This window comes from Clarias gariepinus, chromosome 2 (assembly GCF_024256425.1).
Source record: "Clarias gariepinus isolate MV-2021 ecotype Netherlands chromosome 2, CGAR_prim_01v2, whole genome shotgun sequence".
NCBI lineage: Eukaryota > Metazoa > Chordata > Actinopteri > Siluriformes > Clariidae > Clarias > Clarias gariepinus.
Genome location: NC_071101.1, coordinates 33479702 through 33498410, shown reverse-complemented (window position 1 = coordinate 33498410; position 18709 = coordinate 33479702). Strand labels below are relative to the sequence as shown.

Below are 18709 nucleotides of genomic sequence, written 5' to 3'. Positions count from 1 at the left end.
TATGAAATATGTGACTGTTTTTTTTTTTTGCTAACAAAAATCAGCATCTACAGCTTAAATCTAAGTTTTAATCACATATTCGTCTACAATGTCTTTGTAATCTGTGGCATTACTATTTCCATTCAATGGGACTGAGCTTACTGGTTTGCACTGTCGCTTCACAGGTTGCAGGGTTAAATCTCACATCAGGTCTGTGCATGGAGTTTGCATATTCTTCCATTGTTTGGTTGGTTTCCTCCTACAGTCCAAAGACATGTAGTTTGATTAGTGATTCCAAATTGCCTGTATTGGAAGACTGGGTAGACAGATGGATGGAAGAGTGGAACTAAGAGGTGTAAATCTGTTCCAGCGTAATTCTGTCCCTGTGCACCAACCAAGTTCCATGAAGCCATAGAGTGTTGAGTTTAAAGGGGAAGAAGTTAAGTGACCTGTTCAGAGCCCTGGCTTCGAGAGATCGTAAGATGATTTGGAACTGTAGTGTATACAATTATGGCTTAATTTGTCACATATATAGGCTATTACTGTACAGTGATATTCTTTGGATACCCCAGTTTAAGAAGTTGGGGTCAGTGCTCAGGGTCGGCCATGATACAGTGCACCTGGCACAGGCAAGGGCCTTGTTTAAGCGCTCAACAGTAACAGATTGGTGAAGCTGGGGTACGATCCGCCAACCTTCTGATTGGTAACTGAAAGCCTTGCCTCACACCCTATAGCGTCTAACATTAAACTGGGACAGCCCTAAAAGACATTAACATTTTAATCCTTGAATAAGAAACAATCTTTAAAAAAAAAAGAACTTATTTTATGCCCGTATAGCAGAGATAAAGATGCTGGGAAATACAAAAAAACTGTTGTTCTTGATAACCGACCATACACTAAAAATGCATTGCTTTCTGTACGTAGCCACATCTCACTTGCTTTCAGCTAGGGCTATTAGGACAGCACAGCATCTCAGAAACTGTAAGGTACTTATCCTTGTCATCCAGCAGATTCCATCTACAATAAATCGTTCTCAAATGTAGTGGGTAAATGTTTTCAGTTTTTAGATTTGCTACATTTTTCCCACAATTATTTAACAGTTAACAGTTAAGGTTAACGAGGTTAAATGTTAAGGTTCAGAAAATCCCAAATAAATTTTATGCTTCTGAATCAAATCATTACAATCTCATCTTCATCCTGCAACAAAAATGCATGGGTCTGAGCTATTTATAGGTTGTAAAATCATAAATTATAGAATACATCAGAATAAAAAAAAGAAGTGTGAGCTCTGTCACTTTACTCATGGCAAGAATAGGCAACATCAGAAGAAGAGCACATTGGGTTCCTGTTTTCTAAGAAGAGGAATCTGAGGCTGTCAAGGGTACAAACTTCCCCAAACTAGACAGTTGAAAATTAAAAAAAAATATTGAGGCTTCAACTGTCAAGTTTTAGTGAGAATGTGGGTATCTGATGTTGGAACCTGTTCACCTCAAGGTTTAATGTATTGTGTGTTCTGAGACGCTTTTATGCCTGCCATGGTTATAAAGAGTGATTATTTGAGTTACTACTCAATTCACTCACTTCTCAATTCAGACCAGTTTGGTTATTCCACTCTGATCGAATCTCCCTCATCAACAAGGTGTTTCCACTTACATGCTTTTTCACTCATTGCAATGATATCCTCTAGATGTGAGGCATTTCGAAGATTCTGTCCTCATTATGTTCTGGGACAATGGGAGGTACTGGTATTGGTATTCTGTAAGAACTGCAACAATCCAAACTGAAGTACTGGAAAAGTGATATCAAGGCATACCCAATAACCATATTACTAGGTGTGTTTACATGGACACTAATAATACACTAATAATGGTAAAAAGAGTTGGAATAAAAATAACCTCAACTGGAAAAGTCTGAGACTTTGCTGTTGCTTCATCTCATATCCATACACCCAAATTTAATGTAATGATTCTCAACATGAAGGACAGGTCATCCATGGCACGCTGATGGACTTCCTGCTGATGGAGCAGCCTGGGGATGAACTTGGCAGCAACATGTGGCACATTTGCCCAATGTCACACAGAGTTCCACATTTGCTCTTTGTTCTAACTTTGTCCATGATGAATTGGCAGATGTCAAAATGCACATGGTCAGATGGTCAATTGCACAGCCTTAGGGTACACTGATTAATTAATTTCGGTGCTCCGTCACTGTGCGTGCAGCCTTGTGCTGCTATCTGTTGGCGTGTTACAAAACTAGTCTCGAAATCTTTAGATACCACATCGTATTAAGTTAATAACTGAGCAGCCTTTGTGAGAACTACTTTTGTTTTACTTTTTCTACATGATGAACTCTTATAACCAATCCTAACACAGAAGGCAGTATTTATCTGAAATCCTTACTTTCTTTAAATTAAATGTTTCAGTGATCATTTTTGCATGTTTAACAAAAAAAAATTATAAAAAAAAAATCACAATCAATACTAGTATCTATGTTAACAGTTAAGCTGGAATCTCTAAACCTGAAGAAGTATTGTTCATGTAAATGTACTGTAGCTACTGTTAGTTACACAAATCATACTTTTTTAAAAAACCTGATGTAAAGATTACCTACTGTATAACTCTTGACTGGTAAGCTGCATAATTTTATGCATCGTGATGCTACCATGATTGGCCGACTATAGAACTGAAAAAAAAAATGTGGAGAGGTATTTCTAATAAGGTAAATAGCATAGATATAAGGATACATATTTATAGTGTGCATAGCCTACCCCTTAGTATTTTATAATACAGCTTCTCTTGCCCTTGTATATGAATTATAAATCTAGTTAGGTGCCAAAAGTTATGCTGTCTGTAAATCATAAAACACTGAAGCTCTTTCTCCAAACATTAATTTTTGTAATCGATTTTTAATCTAATCATTTAATAAAGAAGCCTTAAAGCAAGGTCAGAATTAAAGACATTTATTTTACAGATTCCCCCAAGTGAAACATGTCAGGAATGAAGAACTAGTGTCAATTATGTAGTAGAAAAAAAAAAAAAAAAAAACAATAAATATAGATAGATTATCCTAAAACATTTGTGCTTCCAAAACTAAGATACTGTATTAGCCCAGATGAATAGCTGAACCTAAAATAATAATAAAAAAAAAAAGAGTTTATTGCAGTTTTTATAAAAACTCTTGATCTCTATGTAAATGTGCTTTCAGAACAGATGTGTTCAAAGCTAAAATGTATGTTAAAAGAGAGAAAAGGTTGAAAGATGAAAACCATTAAAAGCAGGAGTAAAAATATTTACACAGGTTCCACAAATCTTTTGTATGTAATTTACATTCAGCAATTTCTTAATGTCCATCTTTATGTACAGAAACAGTGCGGCTGTGCCGATCGCTGGAGTGCGTGCCATGGTTCCTTGATATTAGCAGTTAGCGTGTGATTGTGGAGTTCAGAACTCCAGCCTTGTAGCTGGACTTTGATGCTTGTGAGAGTTCTCGCTGGAAAATAAACAAACCAACATCATGAAATTCTGCCAAGTTTTATACAGCACCAACTTTTCCTCTTTACCTGCTTTAGGGAAACAACCAGCATGTTTGAATGTAATGCACTGAATCCTCCTTGCTGATAGGAATAGAGTGTAGTCTATCAATTGAACCAAACCACAATGTCACTCTGTTTTACTAAAATTATGAGAAATAGACACCAAACACATTCCCCTAGAACTCTAATCAGTGACTCAGAGTATAAACACTTTCTATTCACACATTTATTGATTTGTCCTTTTCTGAGAGTCATAGGTTCCCAGTTCTCCCAGGTTGCTGGCAGACACATTTTCTTAGATATTATTGTGCTATGCCTGCTGATGGTGCAGAAAAAAAAGGGTGCTTCAGGACCGGGGAGTGGGAAGCTGTACTGAGAGTGAATGCACGGCAGAACAGAAAGGTGAGAGTAGACAGCAGTGAGGTTCATGCTATCAGTCTGGCAGAGCGATCAGCACAAAGTCCAGTTAAACAGGAGGAATTAGAGCAGGGAGCAAATCCGTCCCCCCCACCCCCCAACACATGTGTGCTGTGTGAAGACGCATGTAGTCAGTCAGGTTAAGAGAGGGTGTTAATACAGACCAGGGTTAAAATCATACAGACCTGGAGATGGTTGTGGATTCAATGTTGACACAATCCCTCTAAAACAGAATGAAAAATTAGACAGGATGACAAGGGGACTGCCACGTACCTGAGCTGAGGAGGGATGTGAGATCAGGGACGGGGAAGCCAGCGTATTAGACATGAAGTACAACCATGGCTCTGGTGTACTGAAAGATCAGATCCCTCCTTTGCTTAAACACACCAGGTTTAAAAAGGCTCCGAGTGCGCTTGCTTATAGTACATAAAGCACAGACCCAACCTCAGTCACGTTAGGCTTAATTATCTACGCTAGATCACGCTCCCCTCCAAAACCCCTCTGTGTAACTGGACTGAGCACTTAAGACAGGAAAAAAAATAAGAATAAAATTACCGCAAACTCAGAGTAGGAGCTGGCGACAGAGTTGATGGAACAGTTTCGGTATGGGCTGGAGGTCATGGTGCGCAGTGCTCCGGAAAGCTGAGAAATGTTTTCCTTGTTCCTCTCCAGGCCACGCGGGGTGCGAGTACGTCCTGGTGTACGCAAACCCAAACCAATCTGGGACAAGGCAAGAAAAACCAGGTAGAGGAAAGGTTAGAGTGACAGACAGCAGAAGAAATGTATGAAAATCAAGCAACAAACGAGCATTTTTTCTTTTTAAAGTAATTCCAGTCATGGAATGCCTGATCTCTAAAAATAAGGAAGCCAGTGTTTCAGACATGAAGTACAACCATGGCTCTGGTGTACTGAAAGAAGAAAAAAAAAAAAAAGCCTTTCTACCATGATGGTATCCAGGCTCTAGGTGAAACACTTGGAATAGTGCATAAGTACAGCAGGGGCTTATATAGAGAAGATGCACCTTTTAACTTTCATAATTGTTCTGTGCAACGACAGGTACTGGTTTGATTTGAGCGCCGCTCTTATGAGACTTAAGGCACTGATCACTTGGAAAGAGAAGGAGACAAACTTCAAGGCCTTTGGTAACACAAATATTTGGAAAATAGTTAACTATTTTCCAAATATTTCAAGTCATCCCGGTGACACATAGCTTATAAAGCAAACAGTTTCCAGCAGTTTATTTGCAAAGTGGTGTTGGAAATAAGCACATAAAAAAGAAAAAATATATAAATAAAAAGAAGTGCTCTAGGGGTGCGGCCAAGTGACATTTGGCTCACCTTGCTGGCAGAGAGAGGAGGTCTCATGGACGGCGAGTGGCAGATGGAGCGCAAGGTGGTGTTTGGTGTAGAGCTAACAATACTGGAGGTAGAATTCAGCTAGGAGAGAGAATTCAGTAGTATGGAAATGAAACCCCTCGTTGTTTGTGGCAAAAATATGAACATTCAGTCAGACTCTTACAATTACCTTGCGGGATTTTCCAGGTGTGGGCGCCCCTGCCAGTCTTCTCTTGGTGGGAGTTTTGAGTGATGTACCATACAACATGTCCTCCTCTGTCTGCTTGCTCTTTTTCATTTGCTGAAAAACAGATGTAGGAAACAAGATCATTTAATCTTCTTTAAATATTATGCCTGCTGATGGACAAAAATTAAGGTTATCTCTAGAACTTTGGCACCAAGTCAGACCAAGAGTCTGGGCAATTCTCAGAAGCTGCTTTGATAAACTATAAGCCATAGTCCATAGATGAGTTTTGCAATGCGGACCTGCCGATTAAAAAGAGAAATAATGCAGGGTTTTGCCAGGAAACAAAAACATGTAAAGAATCATCTAATGCATATATGAAAATAGATTCTTTTCAGTTGTCTTGTTAGTTTCAAAGCCATTTTGAGTCGGAAATAAAAGAAAATCGTCTACGCCAAGACTTTTCAGCCACCATGTACAAAAACTACATCCCTAATCCTTCATGTGGCATAAATTGTACAAGATCTCGTGTTCGAATAAATAAACATTTCCACACAGCTGACATGTTTTTGCACGCTGGCAGGGATTCCAGGCAGCACTGATAAACATCATGGGAGTTGCTGTCTATGAAAGAATAATTTACTTAAGATGCATGTTCACATAGAGTGTCTCATAAGCCATTTTTAGACCTTTTACCAGATCAATATCCCTCATGCTACATCCTCACTTAAGACTCCCTCACCCATCCTGTGCAGCAACGTTTTATTCACAAGCAGTAAATACCCTCTCAAGTTTCTCCTTCTCCTTCTCCAGCTGGTGAAGGCTCCACTGTTCCTCCACGTACTGCATGAAGGCCTGCCCGTTGACCCGGAACTCTGAGCCGTGCTCCGCCTCCCACTGATCGATCTGGGCCTTCAGACTTTTCTCCAGCTGCAAACATTAAGCTTAATCAAACTCTACAAACTTAACTAAATCATGACTAAATAATGAGTGAGCATGTACTAGGTGCTGACCTTGGGCAGACTCTTCTGAAGGTCTGCTCTTTGCTTTTCCTCTCGGAGCAGGTTGCCTCCTCTGTTGTGAAAGCGAGATGGATCTGTGGCCTTTTTCTTAACACAAAAGACACAGCTAAGGTTACCTCACGTTACTGACCGAACGTGGAGAAGAGTTACACAGACATGTGAAATAAATACTGGTTAAAGAGTGCCAGATCTCACCTCCAGTTCCTGATAGAGAGTCCAGTTACTCTGCCAACTAGTCACTCCAGTATAAAGCTCTCTGTGCTGCTCGTAATTCTGCTTTAGCCTCTGCTCTTCTTGCTCATGTAAGGTCAGAAGCTCCTCAGTGAATTTATCTTGGGGGAAAAATAAAAAATTAGCAACAACCAAATTTCTAAAATAATGTCTAAAGGTTCGATAAAAGATGAGTTGGATGGAATGCCACTTTGAATTAAATAATCATTTTCACTGTGCTGAGTAATTGCTTTGGGTACAATTATTATTTTTTTAACTAACTGAAATAGAGAAAGATTGAGTTGACTGTGGAAGATGACGTTTGCAGTCTCTAATGTCTATACTGGTGCATTATGATGTAGCAGTAAAAGATGGTATACCGGAGTAATATGCGGTAAAGGCTTGTCTCTGGTCCAGGCTGTAAAAGCATTTCTCCCAGAGGATTTCGATTTCTGCTCGGATTGACTCGATCACACTCTGGATGTTCTTGATCTTCAGCTCCTCCAGGCGCTCTACCTCAACGTGCAGCTGGAGAAAGAAAAGTGTACAGAGACACTTTGAGCATAAAGCATGTTGCCAGTGTATCATGTTCTGAAGAGCTAATTTTATCAGATACACATCAAACTCACAGCATCCATGTTCCTCCTTTTGCTGCACTGCATGTGCTCAGCAATGGAGTCTCTCTCGTCCTGGGGGATTTGCAGTCTCTCCCACAGTTCTGCGATACGGCCACGGTAGGAGATGCAAGTTGCCTCGATCTCTTCTTTACGATTCTCTAACTGAAATCAAAAGCAATCATAAACAGAACATGAAAAAAAACAAAAAAACAAAACCTGACATTGCTTTTAAAAGCAGAGTAGATTAATGCAAGGAGCACACTAAATAGATTATTAGTCAGATATACTGATAAACAGTGCAGGAGTTTCATTATCATTCATTAACATTCATTATTAAAACTGAAGTTGTCAAAATAGTGAGTGGTTGTAATGGAGCAAAAAATATATATAAATGCATGAGTATTTACCTGGCTCAGTAGCACTTTCAGGGCAGTAATGTTATCTATTGAGAGGCAGAACGCTTCTTCTTCTTCACACACCACATCTCTCTCAAAGCTAGTGTCGGGTATCTGCTCAAGATCCTCCATGCATGCAACGATCTGACGTTTAATGGAGACGAACTCGACAAAACGACGCTCCTAAATGAACGGGTCAATATAATGATTTAAAATCATGAAATTTACCAAAACATCTTAAAATATGTATATATTTTTAGCACAACAGTGACCCCATGAGTTTAAGCATAATATGAAATGACAGCAAGATTACCTTTTAGCATTATTACACGTACCTTTTAGCTACATTAACTACCAGTTCTACAAGTTAAACCTACATGTACATGAGATTTAACTGTTCAGACAGAAATGCTTAATATATCCAGCCAAAGAGCAGTTCTCAGTTAATGATATTTGATCATGTGATTTTTGACTGCTACCTTCTCCTGATTGCGGCTGGCAATGTGCTGACGGTAGCTATGCAGCTGCTCAGCAGAGGGAACGCGGTCAGGATCGATGGAGTGTGGGTTATCGCACAGGATATCGCACAGCTCGCGGTCCTGCTGGATCAGACTCTTCAGCTCACCAAGACGCTGGTTCTTCTGTTTCAGCATCACCTTCAGGCGTGTGCGAATCTCTTTCTCTAGCTGCAGCATGCTCAGGCCGTCATCCTCCTGATACACAAGTACACATCAGAAGCAGATGGTGAACATCTAGAAAACATACTGTACTGTGAAAACAGAAAACACAGGTTACAAACTGAAATTACCTCAAACGGAGGGAGGTGAAGCTCATCACACAAAGTAGACAGCTCTTTCCGACAGGACTCAATGCTGCTCAGCAACCTCTTTTTCAGCCCCTCTTCCTCTGCTATCATCATGTCGAGAAGGTTCTGAAAGATAAATTGACAACAGATGGTGATATCAAGTCTTTGCTTTTACGACAAAACATCTACTGTATAACGATCTCTAATGATTTTTCAATAAAGTTGATTTGACAAGAAGTTCGAGGAAATTGCAAAGTGACTTTTCTGATTATGATACTGATGCCAAGACAGATGTGTTCTGTTTTTGTAATCACCTTGATGTGCATTTTAACCGCCTCAGTGCGCTGCAGTCTCTGGTCCTCTGGTATACCGATCTCCTCCCAGATGTCCTTGAGGCGATTCAGTGCTTTATTCAGACATGCCACTGACTCGGCAGCATGTAACTCACTGAGAAAACACACACACAAATCAATTTTTGTACTGAGGTAGCACGAGAGTGAGATAACCGGCCGAGCAAGTCTGTAGCATACTTGTGCAGTAAAACTCAGTGCACACCTGACCAATACATTGACACTTCCTTGTCGGACATTGCACTGCATATTTAGTCCCCATGTGTTTGCTCTTATCTTTTCTGAGCTCCAATCTTCTGGGAAGGATTTCCACTAGATTTTGGAATGATATCATTTGAGATGGTAATCATTAACATGATGATTTATCGCTTATATTAGCTAGCAGGCTAGCTTGTCACCAATTGTCTGCTGTTGTTGTGCTAAAGTTTTAGTGCAAAATGTCCAATGAAGGTTTGACGGTCACTACCCTACAACAGAATCAGTAGACACTCGGACCTGGAGCTGTAAAAGCTAGGGATGGGAATCACCAGGAAGCACCTGACAATATTAACACATTACCTAAGTGACACGAAACCAAACTTTTGTTCAGGTTTTGTTATAATCCTAAACAAATGTAGCAAATAATTTGCTGTGTAAACAATTTACAGCCTGCCACCTTCAGGACTATAGAGGAACTGCAGCCTTTTACCACCTTAGGTCGTTTTAAATCGACTCGAGTCAGTGTGTAGGGACATGAATTTCCACACAGAAAAATCTAAATTCCCCCATCTCTGGTAGAGAGACACTTAAAAGATCCGTGAGCTTTACATGCACTGACAGGGCAAATATTACAGTTGTTCTATATGTATTTTCACATTGAATTTCAAGTTAAGAAATGACATCAGTATAACGCACCATGGACACACCAGAATGCTCAAGGCGGTCCTTAGCTATGAATTACATACAATGATTGACAGGAGGCGCAGCCAAATACAAACAAGCATTCCCGACCGGAAGTCAATTTGCGGAACGAGTTCTCTTAGCGACTGTATACACCCGTGTTAGAGCCCATGCCTAATCCGTGCTGTATTTATTGTGTTTACATTTTTCCTGATTATTTATACAAATAAGAAAACCGGTTAACAAATTTTGCTCGTTTAATGTTACAGTAATGTTATACAACGACAACTTTCTGGAACAGCGCATCGGAAAAACACTTGTGGGTGTTATACTCAGCGGTCTAATATTACTTTATTAACTTTTAGAGATATCGTGTAGAGATGGCGTCTTACCCACTTTAACATATTTAATATTTACAACTGACATTTCTAAAAGAAACCATAATTATTCAGCATTAAGTTAACAGCTGCCTTGAACCCCCACAGCTACCGTAAAGTACCATAAACCAGCTAACCAACCGTAACAAAGCTATTGTGTATTCATTTTATTTTATTTAATGTAATAAAAAAAATGACTATATAAATTAAATAATTGCCCATCATCACTCGACAGGATTAATGACACTCTTGCTAACTACATAAAAAGCGAATAATAATAATAAATAATGCTAACATTACCAGACTAAAGCAGCACATAATACGAAATTATATTCTTACCTCTTCCTCATTGTAAACCTCGAGCAAAATCTGTTTCACCATAAAAAATAAGAAGAAAAATACACTAAAGCACCCTTTTCAGTAATTCAGATAACCTCTGCTGTTCAGTGTTCAGTATAAACTGAATCGAACCGTTTCCAGAACGATTCAAATCCCGCGTCTTTGAGGCTGATTGGCTGAAACTCCGGATACGTCATCGAAACTAAATCCCAGCCTACTGATTGGATGAGAGGGGAGCCACATGGTATGGCGAAGGCGTTCTGTGTTTAGAAGACCATAGTTACGTGATTAATCGGTTTTAATGCTCTTTAATCAAAATGTTACTGAACGGCTAATCAAGTCTAATCAATATAATGATATAATATAATACAAATAGTTTTAATGTGAATAAGTTTAAACATTGGAAATCTGCAATACATTTGAATTTGAACATGGTTGTGTACGATGGGATCACTACTATGTAATGAAACATTTATTTTAGGTACAAATATAAATTGAAGTGAAAATTAAAATTTTAATATAGAATTTACTAAATACATTACACAGGGTATTTTTATATACAAGACCCTGCCAACGATTGTCCCATACCCCCTGCTTTGTGCCCCAATGTCCCCGGTGCCCATGATGATGATGATAATAATAATAATACCTTGGTACCACCTATATACCTTAAATAATATCCTTTCAATAGGAAACTAAGATGCCTTAGGAACTCTGTGGTCCAGAAGAAATAATCTTCAGCTGTATACAATAATAATAATTATTATTATAATAATAACAACTTGAGTTTGATTTATGAGATGAGATTAAATGCTTACAGATAACATCATGTGGATGATAGTTGTAAAAAGATGAATTGACAGAGTTACCACTGTCAGTTTTTTGTTCACGTTTATGCTTTCTTTCATCAACACAATGTCATTCACACAGTTGATATGATTTAACGAGCATTTATTGTAAGTAATTGAAACACATTGTTACAACATGAAAATACTTTTTATTGCAAATACATCAGAGCAGTCAATCAAATAACAGCTTTGCAACGAAGTACCAATGTTGTCAGTTTGTGGTGTCTGATTACATTGCCATCAATTACATTTGTAAAGCATAGCTTTGTTCCATGCTTGTGTATTTTTTGTTCATATTTACAGGTACAGTCAAAAACATTATAGGTATATACATTTAAAATGGATTTACTGTATGTACTCAAAGTATGATAACTAATGAAAACAAAAGTACTGTATTTGCATAGGTATTTTCCCTCACTATATGCATAGAACATACATAAAACCACTACAAAAAATGTTGAATTTTATCACCACATCCCTGAAAGCTCACCGCAGTCTACTCCACCCACAGCATCTGTCCTGCACAACAAGTCATGTGAGATTGCTTCACTACTTCATCACAGCTGATTAAGCTTGATTACAATCTTCTTCTCATCATCATATATTTATAAGCAGCTAATCACAAGGTGAAAACAGTTGTCACTGCAGCAGTACATTAACACAATAATTTCCTTCTAATTAGATTTCATAATACGTAAATGTCATGTGCAGAAAAAACTCTCCATGCCTGCAGGATGTTCAGGTGACATGCGTCACAAGCTCCTCCAGTGCTCTCTCCCGGTGGTTGTCATGCAGGAGCAGAACCTCTTTAATGGTGCTCTGCTGGAAGCCCATTTCACAGAATTGAGCCAGCAATCGCAGGAACTCTGTAGCCTGAACAAGACACGCAGAGAGAAGCACACAAACTAGATAACACAATTCGGGACTGTCAGTAAAATAGGCCTCAGCAGGAAGCCTTCGCATGAAGCAGCCATCTTAGAAACACATGAACAATCATTTAAATTAATGTGGAAAATGTGGTAAAGCATAAAATTTTATTATTGTATTGCCAATAGTCGGAGCATTATCAATGTTTTTTTACTTTTATATAATTGCTTGCCGTGTGATTAGTACAACACAAAAAAAAAACAGAAAAAAAACAGAAACAAAAAAACAAACATGATTTCTTAAAAAATATATATAAATAAAATAAATAAAAATCATGATAAATTGATTGTTACATTAAAAAACATGATGTTGCCATACAAAATTATGGATTTTATAAAAGGGAGTCCTGCTAGAAATTATTTTAATTAACAAAGATGAGATTTAGGCAATGCAGACAAATTTGCTCAAATATTTTCAGCTTAAAATACACCTGAGGAACACAACTGGCGTATAAATGTAGCTAACTTAAAACAAGCCACTAGTGAAAAAATAAAGAAATAAGTGAAATAAAACTAAAAATGTAAAAATACTTGTAACCTTTTTACTTAATCTCACAGTCTTATATCTCTTACACAATGCCTGGCCAATAAAAGTCACAAACTCAAAAATCTTATTCAGTCACCTTTAGCTTTAATTACAGCACACAATGTGGCGGTCAGTTCGTGTGTGAAAATAACTCCTCATGCTCCCATAACCGCACTATCACAATTTTAGTCTTGGAATATGCCTGTACAGTACGGTCAGGGAAAAATAAGTCCAATATGTATGCTCATCATCAAATTAATTTTTTTCTGATTTGTCTCACTAACAAGTGGTTTTACTATGAACACACAGCTGTTTAATACGTTTTTTATCACATTGTGTCTATGGAAATTCTCTATCTCTTCTTTCTTTATACTAAGGAACTTCACTAACTTAAGTGATCTGCATTCATAAAAGTTTTCCAACCTTATTTCTTCCACAAAACTAATGGTTCAACATAGGTTTTAATAATGCGTTGAAAGGGTCTTAACCTAGTTTCAGCATTTTCACATCTCCTTAGCTGTATTTTTTGCTTGATGCAGGTAAATATTTTGAGCCTTCAGCAAAATAGCAAGTTTTTGACTAGGCAGTGTATATTACAAATGATACATTATATTATTTTTCACATGTTTTTGTTTACATTCATAATTGTGGAAAATCTGCAGAAATGTATTTTTTTACATTTTTGTACAAGTTTTTCTCGTTTTAGAAAGCTTGACTTCTGACTGCGTTAAAACTTAAAACTCTTCCCCAAATAGATCCGCCATATCAACAACGCTTTTGTTTTCTTTCTGTTATTATAGAAACAGTCATGTAGTGGAACTTAACTTTTATTATAAATGTTACATTGTGGCTTGCACCTTCTGACCAATCAGGATCAAGTATTCAACAGGGGTGTGGTTTACTTACTATTACATAAAAACACAACAGTTATTTAAAATATGTCTAAATGTCATCTGTCCTGCTGAAACAATTTAATTATAATTTTTTTGCTTGAATATGAGTAGGTGTTCGACTGCATGTTATTACTCAGTCATTGTCGTTGAATTATTCTCATCAGAATCTGTAACTCTTTAAAAAATTTAAAAGTGGTATACTATTTAAATTCCATGGCTTTGCATGTACTCAAACTGTCAGAAACAGCAGTTACACAGAGAACATCGAGCAATAAACTGCACCGCAATCATTTTTGCTCCTACATCTCACACAAAACCAAAAATTATTACATAAACATCTAAAAAATGCAGCTCTGGTATTACATTCATGTTTAATACCTTGCTCTCGGAGTTCTGAAACATCTCCAAAGCATCCTCCACTTGAGTTCTCTCATAACCCAGGGCACACAGCCGATCACGCACCAACAGATAATCCAGAATCTGCCCAAATACAGAGCATAAAGTTATTATTGATATGTTGGTAGTAAATCAGGACCTCTTGTTGGACCTCTAGTGGTTTAGTCCTGTTACTGTATTACTGTCTGCTGGATGAATATTTGCCTTTGATCATAAAAGGATGTTGATCAGTTCGCTGCCATTTTCCTGGTGGAATTGAATAGTGCTGGCTGAGTTGGAATTCCTCATGGATTCAACAGACAAAGTTGGTAATATAATTTGATTTAAAATGCTAAATAAATATAATAAATTAATAAAACTATATTTATTCATTTATTTCTGTGTTGACAAGTTATGTTTGTTCACAGCCATGTAATATAATGTACAAGAAATGCAATTCAAAGTGGGCGTGGCCCGAACCATAAAAGGTTTCTTTGGACTATCACAGTTCTTTAACCTACATGATTAATATTTAAATATTAATATAATTAGTAATTAATAATAGTATCATGTGATTACCGTAATATTATCATGCATATCAATATATAATGTATAGCAATAAGTTTAGAATTAACATATTTATACAAATGTTTTTCTTTCCCTTAAGTGTGTATAAATTATTTTGGCACTTTAGTGGTTGGCTCCGCTGCCTTGCACCTCCAGGGTCTGGGTTCGATTCGTTCCCTCGCAACCCTGTACACAGAATACAATATTTTCATATCTACCTAGGATATTTTTTATGAATATAATATGGCATTATTTTGCTAACCATGAATATGGTTAATACATTGCACAAAGTCAAGAGTGCACCGAATATTTGTAGATGTTCACCAAACTTAATCTTTGTTCAGTCCTAATAATGTTTTTATGTTTGGTGACATCTAGCGTGAGTGTGTGTGTGTGGGCACATGAGTATTACCTCCTCTGCGCTGCGTGTCCCAGTGCGCTGCAGAGCCAGGATGGCAGAACGGAGTGTGTAACCCTGTGCAGTGATGCTCTCCACCAGAACTCTCTCTTCCTGGCTCAGAGCATAAAGCAGCTCCACTGATGAGTCTGAGACTGAGTGCTGGTCTCCATGAGAAGTGCGTGGACGGGCAGCCTACCACACCCACACAAAACAATGTTAGTGAGCAAAAGGTTCACTATGTTTTGAAATGTTTTAAAACCATGCAAAAAAGTAAAAAAAGGCATTTAGAATAACAAATGTTGATTCATGATAAAAGTAACACACTTTATATAGTATAACACAAAATAGTTTTTGGTCGTTAGATCTTCTTTCTGTCTTGTGGTATGCTACGAAGTCATTTAAAATGCAACTATTTTAAAGACACAGCGACATCTAGTAGATTTAATTTTAAAGCATAGCATCCCTCAACCAAGCGGTAGAGATGGCTCAGTTAGGTTAAGGTTAATACTTTTTAAAAAATGATTTGAAATGAGCTTTACCAAAGACAATCAGTGATAATATCTTTAATATAGGCAAAGATATATTAGTCATTGATTTTATAATTATATATATATTATAATGTACATATAATGTATATAATATAAAAAATGTTTGGCAGTTAAGAGTTTAAAAAAATCAGTAGGTTTAATGATGTTAATAAATAAAGCCTGTAGGTTTTTAGCTTCATAACTTGACAGTTTTTTTTATTTTTGTTTTTGTATTATTGAATATCTTTTGCATGTTACTGAAAGTCTTGACCGTGTCCACCTGCAGGAAACTTGACTTGCGTTGGTGAGCAGAGGGCTGTGGGCCGGCTGAGGAGGGTCTTGGCTTGGGCTTGGAGTTTGTGGCATGTGGTTTGTGGATGATGATGGTTCGTTTTTCACTGGAGCCACCAGGGATGTGTTTTTTGTTGTGAGGTCGTGAGAGCCTCAGGCTCGGTGGGCTGCTCATGTCTTTCCGAGAGCTGGCAGAGTTCTTGTGTGTGTGAGTCAGAGCTCGGGGTGACGCAGGCCTCTGAGACTCTTGAAGGAGGGAAAATTTAACCCTTTCTCTGCTCCGAGAGCGAAAAGCTCGATCTTCTTCAGTGGAGGAGCACTCGTCATCCTCGCTGTAGCCAGCAGCCTCATGTGCCGAGTTGTCAACAAGGTGGTGCGTAGAGTGCAGGTGGCGTCTCTGAAGGTCCGCCGAACTCAAGCTCAGGCTGCGTGGTCGCTGTGCTTGGTCACATGATTCCTTTCTGCAGGCGTGTATGGAGCGCCTCTCCTGAGGGCTGCTGAACAGGAGCCAGTATGGAGGGCAGGATGGAAGCACACAAACCCGCTCAGAAGGGAACATGTGCTTATTAGAACGAGGACGGAACCCATTCAGAACCCAGTTCTCCAGACAGAAGTCGTACTGGAGAATAATTAACAGAACGACATTTAGGAGTCAATGCATTGAATGTGTAGCTATGTTAAATAAAATTAATGCATTAAATGCGTATACTGTATAACAATTTAAATGAAGTATTGCATTTGGTTTATACAATGAGATAAATAAACAATATTCAACTCCACCCTGATTTATTTCTGAGTTCCAATAACATTCATGTTAGGAAGGTATATTTGATATATAACGTTTATCTATAAAACTTCTGAAATGTGTGACTTTGTGTGCGTGTGTGAAAATGAGAGCGAAGGGTAGGACCTGCAGGTAATGCAGTTTTTGGTGATAGTCTGGGATGATCATTTCTAGGTCAGTGACAGGCTTCATTATGCCCAGAGGCTCATCCAGAGAACCCATAGGAACCTTGAATGGAACATCGTCCAGACTGGCCATTCTTTTGCAGACAAACCCAACCAAAACCACACACACACACACATATATTTATATATTAAGGAACAAAATGTAAATAATTGAGCTGTAATGTAATTTCCATTTTCTTTCTTTTAAAGTTAAAACACAAACTGACCATTTTAAAATAAGACGTTTCTGCATCCCAAAATTATCCTTTATACTGCCTATATTTCCATATCAATACATCATTTCCATTATATATATAGTTTTTTTTTATTTTGGAAACATGCTACCTGGATGTAAACAGTGGACTGAGCCGTTTTCAGAACATAAAAAGCTTAAGATGGTCTCAGTACAGAGATCTCTCTCCTGCCAGCTTTGTGTTACTGGAAGAGACTCTCCAACCCACAGTCGATTTACAAACTAGTATGTGTAAAGGAGCCAATAATTTTGAAAGCAGTGTTTCAATAATTCAGGAGGACCACAGATGTATTTGAGAGTACAGAGCTGACGAACTAACAATGGTGTCACTGTTGGCACGCTGATGTATTTTTATAAGGATCTCAGCACAGATGGCTCTTAGGCCTCATCTGCTCTTCCAACCGTCCAGTACGACTGCACTCTTGCTCATGTGATACTGCTTAATTGCAATTACACAAAACTACACAGTGCAATGCGATGCAGAAACGGTGATGCTCTCACACAAGCACAAAACTAAAATGATGATATAGTGAACACACTAACCTGCAGTATTCTTCTGCCCTCATGAGCTGTGTTTCTTTGCTGCTCTGTAGTGTTCAGTCCTTTCAGGTCTTTGAGGAGCAGCACAAAGCTTATAGTCACTGAGTCACACACTAAGCCTTTCATCATCTGGTTTCCAAAACACACACCCACACCCATAACAGCCCAGGATGTTTCAGATAAAAGTACTTAATCACCTGTGCATTGATGCTACGTGTGTGTGTTTGTTTGTGTACACACATTGTGTGCTAATACTTGAATACTGAATTAAATATATAACACAAAAAGGTACTGAGCTGTAAAGTCAAGACCAACAGTTTATCTAAACCTTGGCTAAAGTTGTTTAATCTCATTTTATGCTACTATATCTTTCATTTGGCAAGTCAATTATCATATGCTTGGATTACGAGCTTCATGATTTTCAATTCTATTACATTAAAACCTGGAACTGTATTATAAGTCAAATTAGTCAAATGTTGTGAGATTGGGGGGCATTTAATCTGTAGCTTTCCTTAAAATTGGGGTGGAGCACACTTTTTGTATCTTTCATTTATGAGAGGTGTTCAAGTCAAACCACGACTTTGGATTGCGCAAAATAACAGAACACAATCATGTGTACAAATTCCCTTTATTTCTTTATATAGTCCCATAGACCCTTTACTAATGATTGCATACCATCAAGAAACAGGGAAGTTTTTTCAATACGCCACATCTGGAACACCCAGCAATTTGTGCCGTATAGATGCATCTCTTCTGCAAGTTGGAGACAAGTCATCTGTCGGTTTTCAAGAAGCAGACATTCCACTTTTACAGCAAAGACAGCAGCGTGCATGGATGTATGACCTCCTTTAAAAATCTTTGACCCATTTAAAAATTTTACTGCAGCTGTCAGTCTCATCTCCATACTGTTCTGTACAATTCGGTAAGTGTCAATCAGCTTTATTCCTTCATGAATGACATATTTTATCACAGTTCTAGTTTTGACTTGAATGGCCTACTTAAAAAAAAAGCACCTTTAAAAGCTTTAACCTAAGGAGTATGTCTCAATTCTGTACCTTAAATAACTTTTAAAGCAGACTGCACATCCACATTTACAGGTAAATGCACAGAAGGCTTGTAAGGTAAGCTAAGAGATCGATCCCAGTAAAAAAAGAAATCTTCATTTTATTCCTCTC

General features: G+C 38.0%; 2 protein-coding genes across 3 annotated transcripts; both read right to left on the bottom strand.

The window, feature by feature from the left end:
• Positions 1-2922: 2922 nt before the first annotated feature.
• prc1a (protein regulator of cytokinesis 1a) lies at positions 2923-10572 on the bottom strand. Of its 2 annotated transcripts, XM_053512407.1 has the most exons (15): positions 10441-10572; positions 8810-8942; positions 8499-8621; positions 8170-8403; positions 7703-7873; positions 7308-7457; positions 7059-7206; positions 6664-6800; positions 6460-6555; positions 6230-6376; positions 5453-5563; positions 5266-5364; positions 4484-4648; positions 4114-4151; positions 2923-3468 (listed from the first exon to the last, which is right to left on the bottom strand). In XM_053512407.1, exons 1-15 carry the CDS (start codon positions 10449-10451, stop codon positions 3420-3422), a joined length of 1812 nt encoding a protein of 603 aa, XP_053368382.1. In that variant the 5' UTR covers positions 10452-10572; the 3' UTR covers positions 2923-3419. The 2 variants fall into 2 exon arrangements, with proteins under 2 accessions (XP_053368382.1, XP_053368383.1); XM_053512408.1 differs by lacking the exon at positions 4114-4151.
• An 867-nt stretch (positions 10573-11439) lies between these two features.
• Positions 11440-17626, bottom strand: ubap1la (ubiquitin associated protein 1-like a). Its single transcript, XM_053488127.1, has 6 exons — positions 17538-17626; positions 16704-16836; positions 15783-16412; positions 14988-15167; positions 14012-14113; positions 11440-12161 (listed from the first exon to the last, which is right to left on the bottom strand). The coding sequence occupies exons 1-6, from the start codon at positions 17558-17560 to the stop codon at positions 12027-12029; spliced, it is 1203 nt and encodes a 400-aa protein (XP_053344102.1). The 5' UTR covers positions 17561-17626; the 3' UTR covers positions 11440-12026.
• Positions 17627-18709: the final 1083 nt, after the last annotated feature.